Source organism: Littorina saxatilis, linkage group LG7, assembly GCF_037325665.1.
Source record: "Littorina saxatilis isolate snail1 linkage group LG7, US_GU_Lsax_2.0, whole genome shotgun sequence".
Classification (NCBI taxonomy): domain Eukaryota; kingdom Metazoa; phylum Mollusca; class Gastropoda; order Littorinimorpha; family Littorinidae; genus Littorina; species Littorina saxatilis.
In genome coordinates, this window is record NC_090251.1 from 23,148,611 (window position 1) to 23,171,189 (window position 22,579).

Genomic DNA, 22,579 nt, shown 5'->3' on the forward strand with positions numbered 1-22,579 from the left:
TTGAGGCAAATGACATAGACGAGACATTATAGCAGCAACAGACCATGCCTAAGACGAGACATTATAGCAGCAACAGACCATGCCTAAGACGAGACATTATAGCAGCAACAGACCATGCCTAAGACGAGACATTATAGCAGCAACAGACCATGCCTAAGACGAGACATTATAGCAGCAACAGACCATGCCTAAGACGAGACATTATAGCAGCAACAGACCATGCCTAAGACGAGACATTATAGCAGCAACAGACCATGCCGAAGAGGTCAATGCCCAAGAGGTCAACTCACTTCATTCATGGACATTTCTGTGAGTTTGTCGAGCTCCAGGACCTTGCCGTCAGGGTCGGGGAAGTTGATGTGTGATATAACGCCGTCTGTGTGGACCAGCTCTGGGCCTAACAGCGGCCTCACGCGACAGAACACACGGATGTTACCCTGCAGGACAAGAACAAAGTCAGATGAGCAAACACAGTCACACCTGTCTATAACGACCACCTAAAGGACAAACAAAAGTGGTCCTGAAAAACAACAGGGAATGTTCATGTCCTACACTGGCTACAGGCTAAACATTTTGCCTCAGTCTTAAGGACTGGACATATTTTATATGATAACGTGGTCCTTAACTCTTACCCGTTCGGGGGTTTTAGGGCATATTTTACAGTGCTGTTGGTGCCTACTTGCCGAGTGGCTATCTGGGGTCATATTCTAAATGAAATATAGAAAGTTATATATATCAAATGAAAGGAAAATGAATAAGCTTTTCATATTTGCAAAGAGAATTGTGCTATCTTTAAAGGTAGAAAAGGTTATGGGGGTGACATGATTTTTGTTGAAATTTGTACGCCCATTTTTTGGAACACGTGACAAACACAAAGAAGACATTTTTTTTTTGTTCAGTTTATTTTAGATATGCTGCTAACTAGTCTGTTTTGGCATTCATTTTACATAACATAGCAAAGTTTTATTGAGTTTTGCTGATAAACAAAAAAGTTATTGTCACCTGAATACCCCCACCCAAATTTCAAAGTTGGACGTTTCATGACAGACGCATGCCTAAGGCAAAAAAAAAAGTAAGTCTTTTTATGGTATCCCGACCGACCCTATTTTTTCGCGCAACCCTAGACTTTTTGGGGGGCATTTGGGGGGGAAAAAAAGTCTGTTTTTTGGCAAAATAACTTAAAAAAATGTTTTTTTGGAGGGGAAAAAAAAAAAAGTATGTTTTTTGGCAAAATAACTTAAAAATATGGTTTTTTGGAGGGAAAAAAAATAATTGTTTTTTGGGCAAAACAACTTAAAAATATGTTTTTTTCGAGAAATAAGTCCCGACCTACCGACCCTATTTTTTGGGCCTATGTTACTGTTAACAGACAATTTAATTTTTTTTGCCTAATAATGCATTCCTATAACTAACTTATAACAAAAACCCAGCTTGTTTCTGTCATAAAGTGTGTCTAACATATGAGTTTATCCAATGTAAAATAACCAATTTTTTTCCGATAATTAGATAATTGGTCAGTGGAAAACTACAGGGGGCGGGGCATCGTAAGCTTGCTTACGATGGGTAAGGGAGCGAACTGGTAAGAGTTAAAGGCAGGTGGTCATATATATTATATAGGAAGAACCATCATCGGGGTTTCTTTCTGTCTTAATGGGCGGGTGGTCGTTATCAAGCAGTGGTTGCCAGGGCAGGTTCCACTGTGACTGTATTAGTAACATGCAATACATGATGTTGAAAGTCATGCTTTGTTTTATCTGTCTCTGAGCCATACCTGTGCAGACCTATAAGCAAATGTCTGATAGGGGCGGGGATATAGCTCAGTTGGTAGAGCGCTGGATTTGTATTCAGTTGGCCGCTGTCAGCGTGAGTTCGATCCCAGGTTCGGCGGAAATTTATTTCAGAGTCAAATTTGTGTGCAGACTCTCTTCGGTGTCCGAACTCCCCCCGGTGTACACTACATTGGGTGTGCACGTTAAAGATCCCACGATTGACAAAAGGGTCTTTCCTGGCAAAAATTGCTTAGGCACAGTTAATAATTGTCTATCTATACCCGTGTGACTTGGAATAATAGGCCGTGAAAGGTAAATATGCGCCGAAATGGCTGCAATTACTGGCCGTATAAAATTTCATCTCACACGGCATCACTGCAGAGCGCCTAGAACTGTACCCACGGAATATGCGCGATATAAGCCTCATTGATTGATTGATTGATTGATTGATTTTCTTACAAAAGACAATGGAGTGTTTGCTTGTTTCTGCTACCAAAAAGGTTGCTCCCCGTCAAAACAGATCTATTACACTTTTCTTGGTAGCAGCTAGCATGTAAGCCTCACCAAATAGCGCTTGACTGCAGGTGTTTTTCCATGAGAAAGATAATGAAGGAAACAAACACACAATCTGCGATTCCCCCTAACATAGGGATATCACATTGCAAGGGGGATTTTGCCACCTAAATTACACAACAAATATGCAGAGGGCCAAAGCAGGATTTAAAAAATCCATGCAAAATGCTTCTGTACTAACAACCAAGCACATCACTTGCTGACAGCTCTACCAAAGTCGACGGTGCGATGCACTTATAGCCTCACTAGGGGGGTCCGGGGGCATGGAAAAATTGTTCTCCAAAGAACCCAAATTGTGCAATTTGGTGTCATCTGAGCTCCAAGTTTGCCATTAAATTCAGTTTTCAGAACCATTTTTGCCTCCCCCATTTATTTTTTTCGGCGGACACTTTTGCTTTTTCGGCGGAACAAAAATAAAAATCGGCGGAAATTTGCCTTTCGGCGGACAATTCCCATGCCTGACCAATAACAGTGTTGTATAAATTGTACTTAGGCTAAAAAAAAAAAAAACACGTTTGTTTCCTTGGCGGGAATAGTGCGAACTTTGTCCCTTAGATGTCGGAGAAGATGTCCTTCTTAAGTCTGGAGAAGATGTCCTTGTTAAGTCTGAAAAATGCATTTTTGTCATTTTTAAAAGAATTGTTGGGTTGGGAGAAAAAAAAAGGGTTGGTTGGGGAATCAGAAACAATGGTCTTGCAGTTGTCAAGCACAATACAAAACAGCACAAAACTGATTTACCTTTAGCTCCTGGATGGTGTTGTGGAGTTTTCTCCTCTCGGTCTCGTGTTCACGTATCTCGCGCTGGTTTTCTTCGATGGTCGTGTCTCGATCCGCAAGGAGATCTTTCAACTCACGAATTTCATCGTCACGGGCACGTATGTCACGGAACGCCTGGTCCAAGCTCACCTGTAGAGTAGGTATTTACTAAAGTGAAAAAATACTATTTTGTTACCACTCAAAGTCAAAAGCTCCGTCTGAAGAATATATTCTTGCAGGCAGAAAAGAGTGATGTATGTACTAAATACTGGTGCATTTGAAGCATGAATACTCTGACCGACTTTTTTTTTAGCTACATGTACCAGTACTATTCTCAATGTATTATTGTAAGTCTTTCTCTGTTCAAATGTTTATTTTCCTTCCATTAATGAGGAATGCAAGTCATCATGTTGGCATGATCTATATTTTGTCAGCATTTATCCAAATGGCCATGAAATGTTAGCAATCCCTAGCATCACCATTCTCCCACCATGCAAAACCTGGCAACTCTCTGTTCAAATTATTTGTTTTTTTCTCTCATTTTGTCAAGTTTTGGCATTATGCTGACAGAAAATGCATAAGGCCATCCCTGGTTCTGAAATATCAATTTAAGTCCCAACTGCCAACTGATCTTCACCACTATACTGCGATTGATTGGTCTGATACCCAGAATACTTTGTACAGAATACTTTATAAAGTCATTTCAAAACACACACCTTTGAAGTTTCAAGTTCTGATCGGACTTTGGCCTGAGCTGATGACAGTTCTGCGACTGAAGACTTCAGACCAGTGATCTCCGTTCTTCTAGCTGTCAACTCTCCGTCCAAATTGGCGTTTTCACGTTCCAGACTCGCCTTAGAGAAACCCAGGTCTTCAATCTCTCGCTGGTGCTTGCGGCGCATAGAATCTATTTCCTCTTGGAGATCCCTGTTTCAAACAGATACAAAGGCATTGTATTTGTAAGTTTTCATGAATGACTTTATGACAATCTCTGAGTACAAAGACACAATCCTGGAAAGAGATAATAATTGTGATTTGTTGGTGGGCTGGCAGGTTGTCAAGTTTTGAGAAGTCGTATGATATAATATAACACATTTCTGTGAAGCGCCAAGTGTTGACTTTGAGGCAAAAACAAGAAGGGCAAAGCCCATACGACTCACATGCTTTACACATTTTTCCTACCAAAATACATGTGACCTTGACCCAAGGTCAAGGTCATCCAAGGTCATGCAACACAAAGCTGTTAATTCAAGACATAGGAAGTACAATGGTGCTTATTGGCTCTTTCTACCATGAGATATGGTCACTTTTAGTGGTTCACTACCTTATTTTGGTCACATTTCATAAGGGTCAAAGTGACCTTGACCTTGATCATATGTGACCGAATGTGTCTCATGATGAAAGCATAACATGTGCCCCACACAATTTTTAAGTTTGAAACAGTTATCTTCCATAGTTCAGGGTCAAGGTCACTTCAAAATATGTATACAATCCAACTTTGAAGAGCTCCTGTGACCTTGACCTTGAAGCAAGGTAAACCAAACTGGTATCAAAAGATGGGGCTTACTTTGCCCTATATATCATATATAGGTGAGGTATTGAATCTCAAAAACTTCAGAGAAAATGGGAAAAATATGAAAAATAGCTGTTTTTTAGGCAACATTTATGGCCCCTGCGACCTTGACCTTGAAGCAAGGTCAAGATGCTATGTATGTTTTTTGGGGCCTTGTCATCATACACCATCTTGCCAAATTTGGTACTGATAGACTGAATAGTGTCCAAGAAATATCCAACGTTAAAGTTTTCCGGACGGACGGACGACTCGGGTGAGTACATAGACTCACTTTTGCTTCGCATGTGAGTCAAAAATTAAGTTTTCCTGGTAAACTCATCCTAGTTTTGTCAATGTAAAATAAAACAAGAAGGGCAAAGCCCATACGACTCACATGCTTGACCTCGACCTTTAGGGTAACTAAACCTAGCAATGACATCATACACTAAGAACTGCTTTACACATTTTTCCTACCAAAATACATGTGACCTTGACCCAAGGTCAAGGTCATCCAAGGTCATGCAACACAAAGCTGTTAATTCAAGACATAGGAAATACAATGGTGCTTATTGGCTCTTTCTACCATGAGATATGGTCACTTTTAGTGGTTCACTACCTTATTTTGGTCACATTTCATAAGGGTCAAAGTGACCTTGACCTTGATCATATGTGACCAAATGTGTCTCATGATGAAAGCATAACATGTGCCCCACATAATTTTTAAGTTTGAAACAGTTATCTTCCATAGTTCAGGGTCAAGGTCACTTCAAAATATGTATACAATCCAACTTTGAAGAGCTCCTGTGACCTTGACGCAAGGTAAACCAAACTGGTATCAAAAGATGGGGCTTACTTTGCCCTATATATCATATGTAGGTGAGGTATTCAATCTCAAAAACTTCAGAGAAAATGGGAAAAATGTGAAAAATAGCTGTTTTTTAGGCAACATTTATGGCCCCTGCGACCTTGACCTTGAAGCAAGGTCAAGATGCTATGTATGTTTTTTGGGGCCTTGTCATCATACACCATCTTGCCAAATTTGGTACTGATAGACTGAATAGTGTCCAAGAAATATCCAACGTTAAAGTTTTCCGGACGTCCGGACGGACGGACGGACGACTCGGGTGAGTACATAGACTCACTTTTGCTTCGCATGTGAGTCAAAAACACACCCCCCTCCCACACACCACCGAACAACACAAATTCTGGAATCAACCAACCTCATTTTTTGCTGCAGGGTTTTGTTCTCCTGGCTGAAAAGCTCCGCCTGTTCCGAGTGCTTCGCTGCGCTGCCAGAGAGCTGCTGCTTTTGGGACTCCAGCTGCTCGATGCGAGCATTGTATGACTCGAGTTGCGATGTCAGCTGCTGACTTGAATTCTGTCGGTGGGTTAGCGCCGCCTCCATGTCCTGCAGGCGTCCTTTCAGATCCCACGCCGGACGCTTCTTGCCCCCTCCTGTGGCTGAAAGTACATACAGTTTGTGTGTGTGTAAAGTTGGATGATGGGAGCCCGGTAGCTCAGTCGGGCAGGGACAGACAAGGATCAACTTTATGTGCAGACTAAGAGACTGTATCCATGTTCCACCCCCCTGTTGCACTGTGACCTCGGTCATTTTGCTATAAATGCAGGTGGCTGATTACACCTAAACACGCACACACCTGGGTAGCGCAACTCTCTTGCTGCTAGCTTTCCACTGGGAGGAAGCGACCCAAATTTCCCAGCAATTGGACAATAAAGTTATGAAAATGAAAATGACATGCAGGTGAACCAGTTAAAAGGTAATGGTTTTACTTTTAGTGGCTCCTACTTTAGACCAGTGAAATGTAGCAGACGTTAATGTCTTGAGCACACTGAATTTGCCTTCTTCATTCAACATCTCTATGTAGAGATCAGATGTTCTACTGGTTTGTGATTTGAAAAGGCCCAATTAGTTGACTGTGTGAAAATACACAAGACACTGTAGCAATCGAACATTGATAAGATTGAGAGAGAATCAAAAAGAACAAACAAGCAAGACTTAACCACTAGACTGGGTTTTGTACAGGTGGTATAATTTTCAATTTGTTTCCCCGTTTGTGTCAAACTACCCGCAAGACCAAGATCTTTAAGCTTGCAAACCCGTAAATCAGTGTGGCAGATGTTCCACAGACTCTACATTCTAAAAGTGACAAACACTAGCCACACAATCCTTGTAGTATTTCACATAGTGCGCTTTTACCTGGCGCTGTCTTTGCCGCACCTCCAGTCATGGTTTTGTTTGCTGCCAGGTTTGATCTGCTGCTTGCTGAAACAGCAGAGTAAGGACCAACAAATTCCATCAGTGAGGGGTTTTATCTGCGGACGACTATGAATGCTTTGTTCTCTGTCAGCAATTAGTGAATTACCTTTCCTTTATTTGGTGTCGTTTTCAACCGTTCAAGGTTATATCGCGACGGGGAAAGGGGGGAGATGGGATAGAGCCACTTGGTAATTGTTTCTTGTTCACAAAAGCACTAATCAAAAAATTACTCCAGGGGCTTGCAACGTAGTACAAAATATGACCTTATTGGGAGAATGCAAGTTTCCAGTACAAAGGACTTATTTCTTACATACAAACATTGACTATATTCTATACAAGAAACACTTAACAAGGGTAAAAGGAGAAACAGAATCCGTTAGTCGCCTCTTACGACATGCTGGGGAGCATCGGGTAAATTCTTCCCCCTAACCCGTAGTGAATTACCTTTTGAAATTAAAAAGTCTCAAGACACTGGCTTGTGAAAGATAACACACACATCCAAAGTGCAAGTAAATCTTGGTGTAATTACAAAACTGTTAACTGCATAAGCATTGTCATGAATGCATACTTGACAAAAATGTTAAAAACGTTTTTAGATCCCCTCTTTCCAAATTCATCTTTCTTCTTATTCTTTGTTGATGGGCTGGAACTCCCACATTCACTCATGTTTTTGCATGAGTGGCTTCATTCATCTTTCATGAAGCATCCTACCTGAACTCAGTTGTGCAGGTCTTGTAGGCTGTGTTCTCGATCCTACTGTGTTTGTTCTTGTGGTCACAGGAGGCCTCTTGGAGCCCACCGCTGTGGGACCTGTGTACAGTCAACAAACGCTGGTTTAGTCAATGAGTCATCACTTCAAGTCTAAGCAGGGGTGGGATTAAAAAGAAAGACAAGAGAGAGAGAAGGTAGCTAACCTTAAGAGAAGCTATATATGTGACTGAGCGCAGGGCGAAAAAAAAGAGGACAGACCTAAAAGGACTTATCTGCAAAACTATGGCCTCAAACCACCCCTCAAACATGTATGGTTCCGTTTTGAGTTTGGAAATGAAATACTGATATCAGACATCAGGAAGGCCAAAAGGCTAAACTGTAAAAATATAAATGTTGAAGTCTTTCAAGGATGAAGAAATGGGTACTTTATAGACCACTGCAATCTACAAGTACAACCAACTATCATAGTTTTTGCGCGTAAATCATTGCATGTGTCAATTGATTGCGATCACAGTGACTGTCTTTTCGTCTTTACTTTTAGCTCAAATTCGCCAGAAAACATGTCCTAAAATGTGCAGCAGACATACAACCTTTACCTTTAAATTAGTGGGGACAAAGTTTGCACCCTTAGTCTTACCTTTTCTGTTGGCACCAGCAGCAGCAGCTCTCCCAGTCCCAGACCCAACAGCAGCTGGTCGCTTCTGTCCGATACTGGAAGTGGATGTCGTTCTCTGCAGGGGTTTCTTTGCTGTGTGAACTGCCGAAGGAGCTGAAGAAGATGCAGAAGAACAGCCAGAACTGTCGGCATCATCCCCTGCATCAAGCCTGCTTTTCTTGGAACCTGAAGTCAGTGACTGGAGGGGAAAAGGATAAGGTTGAAAATGATATGCAAAATAAAAAAGCTGAGCTGCACAAAAACACTCCCACTGCATTGGCTACCCCACCGGACCAGAATACAACACTCAAGAGCGACCATGGTACAGTCGAACTCGCTTAAGACGAATCACTGGGGATCGGAAAAAAAGTTCGTCTTAACCAAAATTCGTATTAATTAAGAAAATTGATAAAATCTTGTACATTTTATGGTGTTTCAATTTGTTTCTTTCGCAACTTTCATGCTGCTTCACGTTTAGACAATAAAGTGACATATTCAGTTACATGTTCATGTGTGTCTCATGTTGAGTGATGATTGTTGAGTTTGAGTGAGAGTGAGCACACAGATGTTTCATCCAGTTGTTACATTTTTGGTCACACACACGCACACACTGACACTGTCCACATTCGCGTTGTTCCTATCATTTGTCCGGAATCACTTACCTTGGCGACGGGTAGCAAACCTTGGCCAATTTAGTTTTTGTTGTTGTTGTTGCAACATGATGTTCAAATCCAAATCGAAAGCACTGACTGACTGATAAACTATCGCGAACGCAAACGTTGAGAGTGTGGTTTCCCTTGTCCAAGGGAAACCACTCTGGCATCTATATTTTTTGGCAATGGCTTCCGTTCTAAACATTGATGTTTCGTTTTTGGTATTCGCGAAGGAAATAAATGTCAGTCAATCATTCATGTTCAGTGTCTGAGCTATCAATCACTTTGATTCTAAATTTGAAATTGTTTTGTGAGTACAGTGTAATCAGTTTAACTTTATTCAGTGATCGGTTGAGCAATGGTTCAAGCAGTCGACGCAAGGGAAGACTTTGACACATGTATTCAAACTTCTCAAATTCCCATGATATGTCGATCTCGGGACGAGTTTAAAGATTTCGTCATAAGCGTGAGTAAATTACAGACATTATGCATGCTTGGGAATCCAAAAAGTGCTCGTTATAAGCATAAATTCGTTATAAAGAATTCGTTTTAAGCATTTTTTTTAAGCATGAAGAAAGAGGTATTCAGTTGGGAACTTAAAACTAATACGTTATAAGTCAAAATTCGTAACTAGCGTGTTCGTTTTAAGTGGGTTCGACTGTACATGTTATACCGGCTTCATGCTTGAACGAATAATGCAGTTTCAATTCGCTATCAAAAAAAAACAAGATAGGACTTATGCTGTGTAATTTGTAAATAGGCTGACAGTAAGAGACTTAAATAAATAAAAAATATTACTCGAACTTAAACATGTGTTTTTAGGCCATAAAGTCAAGAACATTCACCTCTCCAGTGTCATCATCAGGACTACGTGCTCTCTTGAAGTTTTGGGGTGGCTTTAAAAAGCTGCCAGGAGGCTTCAAACGACTGCCAGGCATTGGCAGCTTGCTCACTCCATTCCTTGTCATCAACGGTTTTCTCTGCTGAAATGAACAACAAAAATGAACTATGATTACACAGAGAAAACAAACACTCACTAACAAAGGATCCAAGAAGTTACCCTCAAATTTTCATAATAAACAGGTACAGCTAGTTAACTACTGAGGTCTGTCGTTTGATGTCAAAATTCATGCGTAAACACCCTTGCCAAGCAAATGAGTGACGTATGACTGTCAGATATATGCTGTCCGTAAACTTTGTCAGTTTGTGTGGGCTCTTTTTGTTCGCACACCTGGTGACTATCTCTTTTGTCTGCACAGCTGAAGCATGTGTCTTTGCCCGCCATCTATCCATTCCATACTCGGGTATGCAAACAAACCGTGATAATGTTTTTTAGACTTAGTTAGAGTGATTAACTTAGAAAGTTAGACCCAATTGTCAACAATTTCAAGAGTCGCATATAATATGCACCCAGTGACCCACTCAAATTAGAAGAACATCTGGACTGTGTATGATAATAGTTTTGAAGCCCTCCCCCACCCCCCCCCCCCTGAAGAATTTGGTTCTGTATAACTCTCGCTTACTCCATTACACAAGTCGTATGCATTTAGAGCAGTATTGGTGTTAACCGGTAATTACCGGTATTTTACAGGTTGAAATGAGAAAATACCGGAACAAAATTGGCTGCCGGTATGACCTACCGGTTGATTTTTAGAACTACCGGGTTTTTTTGCTGGTAAAACAACAAAACCAGTACTCTGAGTTGGACTCTTACTGGTTCCAATGATCAGCCTACAGGTTTTTTTTCTTGACTGTTTGCATCATAAAAGTTTGCGTACCGGTTTGAAAAAATACTAGCGCCATCACTGTAGAGTGCTTAGAGTACTTCCCTTTGGTTATTTGATCTCTAAATAGCGCTCTGCCTCATTTGTGCAAGATTCTCAAGAATTATAGTATTAGTAGAAACCTCATGGATCGTCGAATCTGAATGGGTTTTTGTGGATGTGGGTCCCCAACACACATGCGGTTCTAGTAGGTAGGACGTCAGCCGGCCTTATTTATCTCATATAATTTATAAACTCCATACACTATGATACAGTCATAGTGACTTAGTGACTCCCCCCTCCCCTCTGAAGTGCTGCTGATCAAACTTTGGACCCTGTCATAGAGACTAATTCGTTATGAAAAACAGTATTTTGACTTAAACATTCACTTCAAGTTTCAATGCAAAATATTTTCTCAGTCAAAGGACATTACAACTCTGTGCGTTTTCGAATAAACCCAATTGTTGTGTAAAAACTATTTAAACCAAACTAAAATCTATCGGTAATCTTGAACTTTAGCGTGTTAAATTCATAGCTCAGAATCCAGTGACCTTCTTTAATTATTTTGAATACAAGTCTATGTAGCAAGCCAAAGAACATTTGTCGTGAAATTAATTGACGGATTGAGCTCCAAACTTAAGCATGATTAATGAATTTGGTTGTTCAATCGACGAAAATGCACCGAAAATGGTGTACGTTGTCATCAACCATGGGACATCATTTACACAAAAGAGTTGTCTCCCTTGTCCGCTCATACAGATAATTCCTTCTTTGACCCATGTAAACGAAATGCATTTGTACAGTTCATTGGAGTTTATTTCGTAACTTCAAAGGGGTCTAAAAATGACTTGTGATGATTACAAGTGCAGGTTCTACAAATTTGGAGACTTAAATGCCTCTGAATTCTGAGCTATGAATTTAACACGCTAAAGTTCAAGATTACCAGACTTAAATGCCTCTGAATCATGAGCTATGAATTTAACACGCTAAAGTTCAAGATTACCAATCTATCGAATTTCATCCCAATTCTGGTACAATTTCAAGATCTTGACATGCTTTTCTCCCTATAGATAATTGTACCTCTTGAAATTGACGGGGTAGCATCCAGTCTGGAGTTTATTTTGGCAGAAGCGAGGCTCACGTCCTCCTACCTAGCCGCACTGCTAGTGCTGCTGATGGGGTCTATGTCGACCAAAAGAGTGGGATTCCCTGTAGGTGGAGTTCCTGGAGGGAATCCCACAGGGTGGAGTTTTTCAATAAAACTTGCAAACCATACTCGAATTTCAAAGAAATATCAAAAAAGTTTGAAAAACAACAAATTCTACCGATGTCGCCAAGCATCACGTGAACGTGACTCAGTTTCAGCGATATCAGCGACACGCTACAGGAACTAAGTCCTGTGGTATTCCCTGTATACAGGGAATCCCCCTCCAGGAACTCCACCTACAAGGAATCCCACTCTTTTGGTCGACATAGACCCCCCAAGGATACTAGAGGTTCAAGTTTAACTTTCAACTTCAAGTTCAATGAAATGTGTATTCCGAGTCTTTGTCAGATTATTTTGCAATCTTTCTTGCTGCGAAGGTGTTTGCCACCCACGACACTGACTCCGCGCACGCTGATGCTTTTACGTTTCTCTTTCAGTTTCAGACGATTGTAATGTGTATACTAAGCTTATTACTATCTAGCTACTAGCGTCGTTTTGATCATCATCTTGACTTGATTTTTCAACGATGGATACAAATTACAACTGAAGGTTTCACTCATCATTGTAAACATATTTAGACAGCAAAAAGATGTGTCCGGTTATCTTCTTTACCACTGACACTTGAAACACTTACCTCGGTTTCCATTGTGAAAGAAACTTAAACTCGCTATCCCTTTCGGTTGTTGTCGGAAGTCGTCCACATTTGAATTTCCTGCATCAACAGAAGAGATTTTGTTCTGGGCCAGTTCATTGGCTATTGCTGCAGCAAACGAAATAATTGATTGGCTATGAAGAGCAAGAGCAGAGTGGTGCCCCATGAGACATATTTGCTCAATTTCATTACAGTACTCCACCAAAATTCAATAAAATAATACACGTGTAGCAAGTGACACCAACTTTTGTCTTCTCCATGTCGCCGTGATTACTTAACATTTGTAACACAAACGTTACACTCGAAGTTGAACCCCCTACCCCACAGCATCTCAATGAAATCAAGCGATGGCGATTTACGGAGGCAATCAGACCCCCATGATTTGGATTAAAAACAAGCTCTGAAAATTAAAAATATAACAATTATGATCAAAAATTTCCGAAATCGATTTAAAAACAATTTCATCTTATTCCTTGTCGGTTCCTGATTCCAAAAACATATAGATATGATATGTTTGGATAAAAAACACGCTCAGAAAGTTAAAACGAAGAGAGGTACAGAAAAGCGTGCACAGCGAAACCAGTACCGCGCTGAACAGGCTCGTCAGTTTCACTCCGTTATGCACAAGCGGCGGACCACGGTCATTGTGAAAAAATGCAGTGCGTTCAGTTTCCTTCTGTGAGTTCCACAGCTTGACTAAATGTTGTAATTTCGCCTTACGCGACTTGTTGTTTCTTTCTGACTGTCAGTGTACATGTGTACTCGTAGTATGCTAAAGCCTTAAATTCACAGAAATGTGAAAGTTTCAGAAAAAAACTAACTAAGAAAAAATATTAGAACATTGGTCCCAATGCAAGTCAATCAACACATTTTAAGTTCTCAGCGTGTTACAGGCTTCTTCTACTCAGTAAAATTTGTGTGTGTGTGTTTATCTCCCCCTCACGCGCGTGTGGGTGCCAGCACGGTGTGTGTGTGTGTGCATGCGCGCCATCACGGTGTCAGTGTCAGTCAGTCAGTGCCGCGGCGAGTGTTTTCAGAGGGAAAACCCTGCTGTTTGCATGGATTGCTAAACTGACTGTTCAGAGACATCAAGTCATGTCTCTGGTTGATTGAACACCTGAGAGCGAGTTACTCGTTCATAGCATACCCATGAGCTTTCGCGGATCCCAACTCACCTGCCGAGGTGAGGGACCTTATCATGACGTCACCGTGTATGTGCCCAAGCTCACCCGCTCTTGCCACTATCATTCATCTCAAGGAAGTGCCCAACACCGAACCTGACTTCTTGAGTGTGTGTCCTTCTGTGCTTGGGCCAAGTGGTCGATATTTTCTTGTCATATTTCACTTTGTACGATACACTACGAAATATTTCTGCGTGTGTTTTGTCGCCATTTTAATCGAAAGCTTCGAATCGTCCGGTGCGTGCGCCCGAGTGTGTCCTGTCGCCATAATGGGACGAGCGTGTTGGATTGCACTTGTCGTATGCTTGTCGGTCGTCTGCAGGGACGTTGTTGCTGATGATTTCAGCGAGTTCCAAGCAGCAGATAAAAAGGTGCGGTCTTGTGAGAAGGTGTGTAAAGCTGTAGGTGTGGAACCTAGTCAGGGGTGTCAATTGTCACCTAAACGCCACGACTTGGAAGAGGTGAGTGTGACCCGACCGTTGCAGACAAATCACCCTCAAAGTCATACACCTGTGTCACTGATAATTAAAACATCGAAAAGGAAGGGAAGCAAAATACTGACTTAAAAACAAAGGGGGGATGAATTCTTAAGTCAGTGTTTAAAATATTTAAATGAAAACACGATTAGAAGAACAGAGAAAGAAACGTCGCTTATCGGCTTCGGTTCAACAGGAGTCTTTCTAGAGAACAAATGAATAATACTAATTAGAGTCCATGGGGCGGTCTAATTGAATTTAAAACGCTGAAGTTCAAGATTACCATAACATATATACCAGTAATTACCACAACTGTGTGAATGGTGCTATACTGAATGAAAGAGTGTGACATGAAGTTCTTGTACATCATTGTAAAGAGTGTGAATGACGTTTTAGTTTAGATGTCAAGCGCTTAGAGCAAGCCTTTTTAACGAAAGTTTTTGATTTAGCGCTATATAAATGTTCTTATTATTATTATTATTATTATTATTATGGAAATATATCTATAGAAAGAGTAATGAAAGGGTGGAAAGAAAATAAATGTCAATTTTTGTTGGGGGGGGGATTGATTTCCAGAAAGTGACAAAAAAACAGTGTTGAATCAGTATAGGACCTTTAATTTGTTTATAAGCTGCGATATTCAATTAAAAGAAAATTGCCGTTGCAGGTCCTCTCTTCATCATGAAGTCCTGTCTTTGATTCACCTGTAAAAATAAGGGGGTGGGAGCGGGAGACAAAGAAAGAAGAAAAGAGAAAAGATGTGCAAGCTTGTGTGGTTTTGTTTTACAATTACACAGAACTACTGTGCAGCAGGATAAGTTATGGCATGTACACAAATCTTTGATCCACTGTAGATAATACAGCTTATAGCATATAATTATGTGACAGGGAGACTACCGTCGCCCTTCACAGCAGACTCTGCAGAGTTGTTCGCCTTTGAACTGAGTAGGCAACACCTGTGGATTGTAGAGTTCTGTTTGTGATGGGGTCTGGCGGCTTTTGTCTCTGTGTATGTTCATGGATTCCCGTTTGCGAATGCATAACAGTTTTTATAGGGCTTAGAAATAAGCTCTAAAATTCTCAATCCTGTTTGATTGGACTTTGCCTCCAAAGGTGAGTGTGGTGTTTCGGCACTCGGTTACACATAAAACATTCACATTGCACTGCCTTGCAGTCATTCCAGGAAATCAGACAGCAAGACTGGAATGTTACCTTTTACAAAGCTCATTATCAGTGTCGTTCTCAGACTAAGAGAACTATATAATATATATGAGTTGTTCTTCAGTACTGGTGACAGAAAGGGGGAAAAGTGGTCAAAATTAAAATCTCTAGTTTTGTTTTTGAAATATTGCTTTTCATAAGGCCAAAAAAAAAAAATTGTCTGTTTCTGGTAACATGGCTAAAAAAAATAGGGTCGGTAGGTCGGGATTTTTTTTTTTTAAATTTTTTTTTTTAACCCCAAATGTAGACCAATAAAACTAACTTTAAAAATCGCGCAAAGAGACTGGATTCACTATACATAGAGACAAGACACTCAACACATTTACAAATCGTCAGCGGACTTTCGTTTTCACACGTTTTTGTTGTTCATTTTCTCACCCTGTCCTTTACCACCAAAAATGTAAAAACATGTAAAAATTTTGAGTTTGGAAAAAAAAGTTTAGGGTCGGCGCCGAAATTTAGGGTCGGTCGGGTGACCAGAAACAGACAATTTTTTTTTTTTGGTCTAAAGCAGAAATACTGTAGTATCTGTTGTACATAAGAAAAAATCACTGGTTCACATGGTTCCTACATAATCTAACTTTTAAAGCTGGTTCTTGTGTGTCTGTGTGTATGTTTGTATGATGACGATAGGACCCGAAACGGCTGCACGGACTGAGACAGGAATTGCAGAGAATGTTCTTTGCCACTCGAGTCGTGTCATAGGGTACTTTTGGAATAGCAAATTTGAAAGGATTCTTCAAAAAACGGCGGAAAACATTATATACCCTGTGAGCTATCGAGGATCCTCCCCGTCTGGGCTGTCGACTGAAACATGGTCTTGTTAAAAGACGTTTTCAAATGCGGTTAACGGAGAGATACACTCGAAGCACATTTAGCGAAGTTATATGTTGCCAAATCATCAAAGATCAACATTTCACTACACGGATCGATCCACACAGTCGAAATAGATGTGACTTTCACACGACCGAAGACTATCAATCAATCAATCAATATGAAGCTTATATAGCGCGTATTCCGTGGGTACAGTTCTAAGCGCTTGTCGAAGAGTTGTCAACACGTACAGGACTAACAAAGAAACTAACATCTTCAGACGGACACGAACCCTATCACACACTAGTAAACCCTGGTAAACATACAACAAACAACTGTTTAACAACAATGTACACATCAATAGCTAGGTCCAAACAAAATAATATTAAGCACAAAGAAAATCCCTCTCACAGAGCACAGCACAAGAATGTCTTTTGGGGCACAACACATCACGTCGAGCATGAAAGTCGCAGCCAGCTACGGGAAGAACTGAGTCTTCAACCTACACTTGAACGCGTCAAGAGAGGGGCTCTGGCGAAGCTCAAGCGGCAGGGAGTTCCAGACGGAGGGGCCCGCGGACTAGCAGACGACAAGATCTAAATATTAAGATCAGCGAGAGCAATCCGTTGAAGAACAGTTACTCCGCTTATTCGTCTTCAGTTAAGCCATAAGTTTCCTTGCAGATATGTAGTCGCGTAGTGAAATGAACTAGTGTCATCGGAAGATTCTTCTCAGTCAATGATCAAAACACAGTAAGTTCTATGCTGACAAAAGTCACTTTTGGACAACACGACGGTTGACTTAATTTATGAGCCCAAAGGTAACAATATCGACAAGAATGTACGCATTTGACATTAAATGAAACATTCATAGACAGTTTCCAACTCACCAGATCTGCCAAAGAGCCGTCATTCGTGAAAAAAACGATTATTTTAATCAGACAGGTATCGGAAACAAGTCTTGGTCACCTGCGTTATTCCTTCCGAGGCGACGTGACGGCGCCACATTTGTTTGTTTATGGCTGTTTATCGCGAAACAACACAGTTGAAATTTGTGTGTAAAATACCACAAATGTGTGGTGAATCAGTTCGTCATCTAGCTGCGTTTCGATGGTAGTTCAGTCAGATTGGAGTTACTTTGAATCGAAGGCGAGGGTAACCTGCGTTATTTGTGTGACGGCGTGAACAAATTTGATTGCAATATTTTATACAGAAAGTAAATTTCAATGATTCTGGCTCAGACTTGTAGATCTGTTATGCAGTGTTTTGGTAGTGTATCTGCTTTTCTGCTATGAAGCTCATTTGGAGTGATACGCTGATCGAAGTGGGGTACCCTATGTGGGACATCAACCGTATGCAGATTACGCCTCAGAACACTCTCGCATTTCACAAAGACAACAATAATTTGCAACATTTCAAGAACTGCATCAGTTTTATTAGATACTATTTCAACAAAAACAGCACAAACATGACTATTATCAACAACACAGAACGGGAGGTAAGTCTTCAAAGACGCACCAAGTGTGCGTTCCCATTTTTGGACGCCATTTTTGCTAGCATTTTCACAGTAAATCTTAATATTTCCATATCTATTGAATGATTTTGGTATTTTCTTTGATTGTGCCAATTCTCCTATCTCTCTGGCATGTACTGGGTGCTTTGTGACCAGTTTCTCCCCTAGACTGTATTGAAAAAATGCGTCCATCTGAGCTGACCCCCACTTGTGACCAGTAGCAAAGAACAACTCATATATATGTCAGTTGGACCTAGACTAATATGTATAGGTCCAAATGTCCTGGTCACGACGAGAAACATTTTTCAGTCAGAAGAGTTTCTACCTGTCTCAACTATCGGGCAGTCAGTCAGCTAGGGAACAGAACACTGTGTCAAATAAAATAAAGTATGCGCCAATAACGCAAAACCGACGCCTGAGAACAACACTGCATTATAGTCCATTTGAAACACACACACTGACACAGGCTAGACTGCACTTCTTTCCTGATAGTTTTCATTAACTTTTCTCCAAGACCATTTGACTTTTAAGGCATTTTAAATTACAATTGACTGACGTAGTCCGGAAGAATTCATGCATCAACTTACGTCATGTATTCGACGTCATCACTTCGCATAACTTATGCCGTGTTATGGTCTCGGTATTTTGTATTTCATATTTCCTACTTGTAAAATGACCCTCAAAGCTAACCGAGACTAGTTGAGGTTGTATCAATGCTCCTCGCCAGCAGGTGGTCATTGGCTTTTTTAGCGAGTGTACATCGACAATTAATGACCGGTAATTTTTAATGAGTTGGGGCATTCTGACCAACCACAGGATCTGTTTCATTAAAACATTTAAAAAAAATTAAAACAACTGCATCCAACACCTGCTAATGAGCACAAAAGTTATAAAAAAATTCACAATGAATATGATGAGTGACTGCTGGCAGGGGTTAGTGGCCTTGCTTCCTGTGTATTGTAGTCGGCACATTATTCTGGGTCGTCTCTGTTCCACAGTTTTAAACAATTTCTGTGAGTCAAATTCACATGAGATGACTCAATGCCTTTGTGTGCATAGCAATGCACCGGATATCATTCGGCATAGAAAAGATCCTACACTCACTTTAAAACTCTTTCTTCGTGTGTGAATGATCTGCACCACCACTGTCAAGGCCTCTGCGTGGTACGAGAGAATCCTTCCGCTTGGTCATAATTATACAAATCTTTAGTCTGACAGCTTTCTGTGTGAAGTGGAATTTTACTATGGAATTGATTTTGCTGTTTGGCCTTGGTGTCGATTGCAAAAATTAGTCAATGATGAGCTGTTGTTCTGGTGTTCCCAACTCTTTCTTCTTGTGTGAATGATCTGCACCACCACTGTCAAGGCCTCTGCGTGGTACGAGAGAATCCTTCCACTTGGTCATATACTACAAATCTTTAGTCTTCAGGACAGCTTTCTGTGTGAAGTGGAATTTTACTATGGAATTGATTTTGCTGTTTGGCCTTGGTGTCGATTGCAAAAATTAGTCAATGATGAGTTTCCACTCTGCACCAGAACCAGCAAGGCTGTAGATATTTGGTGGATGATCTTATCACATACAAATATATATTATAAAAGTGTTTACTTCAGAAGGATTGGTATCTTTATTGAGAGCTTGAGTTAGGCGTGATCAGTTAGTGCGTTACATGAATACAACAAATGAACCAATGCCCGAAGACAACAGATTTCCGTACACATGGTCATGCAGATTTTAAAAATGTTAAGAAATCATATAATTGTTTGCACCAAAACTTCTCATGAAGAACACTGAGATCACGTAGTGGATGAAAGCTAAACTGTGCAATCCCACATGGAATTACGGTAAGGTAAAAGAACGAAAATCTTACAGAATGTTCGTGGGCTGGGAAGGAGGTTTTGGTTCCTGGACAGTCGGTCTAACAAGTAATCATGTCAATAGCTGATAGAAATCTTCTGCAAATCCAAGTCTGATTGTACTGTAGTACGCCTAACTGGTTTCTTCTAACTTCTTAAGAAAGTTAGAATTCTACATGTAATGTGTACAGCACAGCTACACAGTTGCGCTAGCTTTAAATGTGTCTTCTGCTTCTTCTTCTTCTTCTTCTTCTTCTTCCGTAGAGGACTGGGTTCTTGCGAACGTCTCAAGAGTCCTGCGGTTGAGTCACTGTTACCAAGAATGGCTAGCTCCGGCAAACAGGGAGATTAAAAAGGTGGGGAGGTTAAAACTATGTACAGGGGAGAGTGCGTTCAAGGGGCTCTCATGCCCGGCTGCAGGAGACTGCTGCCGAGACGGGAGTGAAACGACTCCAGGGAGGGGGCCGATGATATTAATGTTGGAAACTTATTCCATTCGGAGATGGTGCGGGGGGAAAATGTCACAATCAATCAATCAATCAATGAGTCTTATATCGCGCATATTCCGTGGGTACAGTTCTAGGCGCTCTGCGGTGATGCCGTGTGAGATGAAATTTTATACGGCCAGTAGATTACAGCCATTTCGGCGCATATTTACCTTTCACGGCCTATTATTCCAAGTCACACGGGTATAGGTAGACAATTATTAACTGTGCCTAAGCAATTTTGCCAGGAAAGACCCTTTTGTCAATCGTGGGATCTTTAACGTGCACACCCAATGTAGTGTACACGGGGGGAGGTTCGGACACCGAAGAGAGTCTGCACACAAAGTTGACTCTGTGAAATAAATTTCCGCCGAACCTGGGATCGAACTCACGCTGACAGCGGCCAACTGAATACAAATCCAGCGCGCTACCAACTGAGCTATATCCCCGCCCAATGAGATACCTGTTCGTGTATGCACACGCCTGTCTGCATCAATGAAGTGCAAACATACAGGCTGCTCCATTCAGTCGTGGGGCCGAATAGGAGACCAGTATTTTATTTCATTTTTGTTTGAGGGATGTGTGGGAGGTGGAGTGTGGAGGAAAACCATACATGTGCTACTTTTACTGAACAATCCCTATTCGCTATGTTTTGTCTGTTTTTTGTCCCAAGGACAGATTGTAAGAAAAGGCCCAGCCATCTTTGTAAAAATAAAGTTCAGTCTCAGAACAATTTATGGTGCTTTCTTTTTTAATTAGTTGGAAGATTGTTGATTGAACAGACCTTTTCAGTAGTAATTGTTTTTTTCCAGATTACAGGGAAAGGTGTTTCAGAACTGGCAAACTTTAATAACATAAAATACAAATCACTTGCTTGTAAAAGAGTATATAACTATAAGATTTATTTGTTTCTTGATTATTTGAAGTATCAACAAAAATTGGAATTTAGAAATGCATGCAATATTTTCCTGTTTCATTTAAACTTATTTAAATGTTTTTGTGGTGATTTTGGTAGTCATATATACCACAGTATTAGTTTTTACTGTCAGTGACTAGAGATGTGTCCAGAATGATGAATACGTATACATGTAACAGATGACCTGGTTAGCTCTTGTTCAACTTCAATTCATCAAGTTTCCTCAAATTTGGCTTTAGGTGCAGTCACTGACAGTTTCATCTGTCACTTAGTTTGCGAAAAGTACCACCGCTTATTCATGTAAGTGGCACATTTATGAAGCAATGTGACACTTACATGCTAAGTTGTGTTGAAATTCTGATTTTCTATTCATTCTGCACATGTATAAGGAATCCTGACTCATTCAGATCTCCAGGGGGTGTTGATAGGATTTAATTTCCTCTGCAAATTTGCCCAAATGGCCATTGACAAAAAAAGGCAATTTTCTGAAGTTTAACGCGGTCCTTAAAAGTACTGGTCTGCTCCGAGGACTGTTGAAGCAATGATTTGTCTTTTTTTTGCATATATATATATTACCCGCTTCGCCGGGTACCGGCTTCGCCGGGAAGAAGTAGAGCCGGCGCACGAAGGAAAGGAGATAAACGCGCAAAACACTGGAGACCTTCTAAAAATAGTAACGTGCAGAGACCTTCTAAAAATAGTAACGAAGTAACGGGAATATGGATTGACGCCACACGGAGGAAGGGAGATAATCGCGGCTGAAAACACTGGAGAAGATGAGGAAGAGTTCCTGGTAGTGGATCCCAACAACAAACAAAAAAACAACCAAAAATATCGGTTCAGCGCGCACAGCGCTGCGCGCTGAGAGCACGTGTTGAAATATCTCATCGATGAGGTTGTGTCCGGGGTGTAGCTGAATACGGTGTCCAAATTTGAAAAAGATCCACCGAGAACTTTGGCCGTGCATCGCGAACAGACAGACAGACAGACAGACGGACAGACAGACAGACAGACACTAGTCGTATATATATATATAGATATATATATCAAATAACCAAAGGGAAGTAATCGCTCTTAATGCATACAACATGTTTGAAATTCTATATATATATATATCTATATCTATATACGGCTTGTGTGTGTGTCTGTCTGTCTGTCTGTGTGTTCGCAATGCACGGCCAAAGTTCTCGATGGATCTGCTTCAAATTTGGTGGGCATATTCAGGTAGACCCCGGACACAATACGGTCGATGAAAATTTTCAACATGTGCTCTCAGCGCGCAGCGCTGAACCGATTTTGGTTTTGATGGTTTTTCTGTACATCCATTCCCAGTAACTCTTCCTTATCTTCTCCAGTGTTTTGCGCGTTTATCTCCCTTCGTGTGGCGTCAATCGCGTACAGTGCGCCACTCACCCGGCGAGGCCGGCGTACGGTGCGCCACTCACCCGGCAATTCGGCTCGAAGCTGGGTATTCGGCTCTACTTCTTCCCGGAAAAGCCGGGTATTCATCTGGTATATATATTTAGGATATAAACAGTCAAAACATTTACAC

The 22,579-nt window shown here is 40.9% G+C and overlaps 2 protein-coding genes across 3 annotated transcripts in view; one reads left to right on the plus strand and one right to left on the minus strand.

The window, feature by feature from the left end:
• The window catches only part of LOC138970957 (carboxy-terminal kinesin 2-like), a 21,353-nt gene extending 8,704 nt beyond the window's left edge, over window positions 1-12,649 (minus strand). Inside the window, exons 1-9 of one of the 2 annotated variants that reach the window (XM_070343542.1) lie at window positions 12,552-12,649; window positions 9,793-9,930; window positions 8,277-8,493; window positions 7,640-7,738; window positions 6,869-6,934; window positions 5,871-6,111; window positions 3,815-4,025; window positions 3,081-3,248; window positions 291-437 (exon numbers count right to left, since the gene is read on the minus strand). In XM_070343542.1, coding sequence (XP_070199643.1) covers window positions 291-437; window positions 3,081-3,248; window positions 3,815-4,025; window positions 5,871-6,111; window positions 6,869-6,934; window positions 7,640-7,738; window positions 8,277-8,493; window positions 9,793-9,930; window positions 12,552-12,563 — 1,299 coding nt within the window. In that variant the 5' untranslated portion in view covers window positions 12,564-12,649. The remainder of the gene's footprint in view (window positions 1-290; window positions 438-3,080; window positions 3,249-3,814; window positions 4,026-5,870; window positions 6,112-6,868; window positions 6,935-7,639; window positions 7,739-8,276; window positions 8,494-9,792; window positions 9,931-12,551) is intronic. The other variant, XM_070343543.1, reaches the window with a different exon arrangement.
• Window positions 12,650-13,634: 985 nt separating this feature from the next.
• LOC138970960 (di-N-acetylchitobiase-like) overlaps window positions 13,635-22,579 on the plus strand; it is a 41,858-nt gene continuing 32,913 nt past the window's right edge. Inside the window, exon 1 of the mRNA XM_070343546.1 lies at window positions 13,635-14,211. Coding sequence (XP_070199647.1) covers window positions 13,768-14,211 — 444 coding nt within the window. The 5' untranslated portion in view covers window positions 13,635-13,767. The remainder of the gene's footprint in view (window positions 14,212-22,579) is intronic.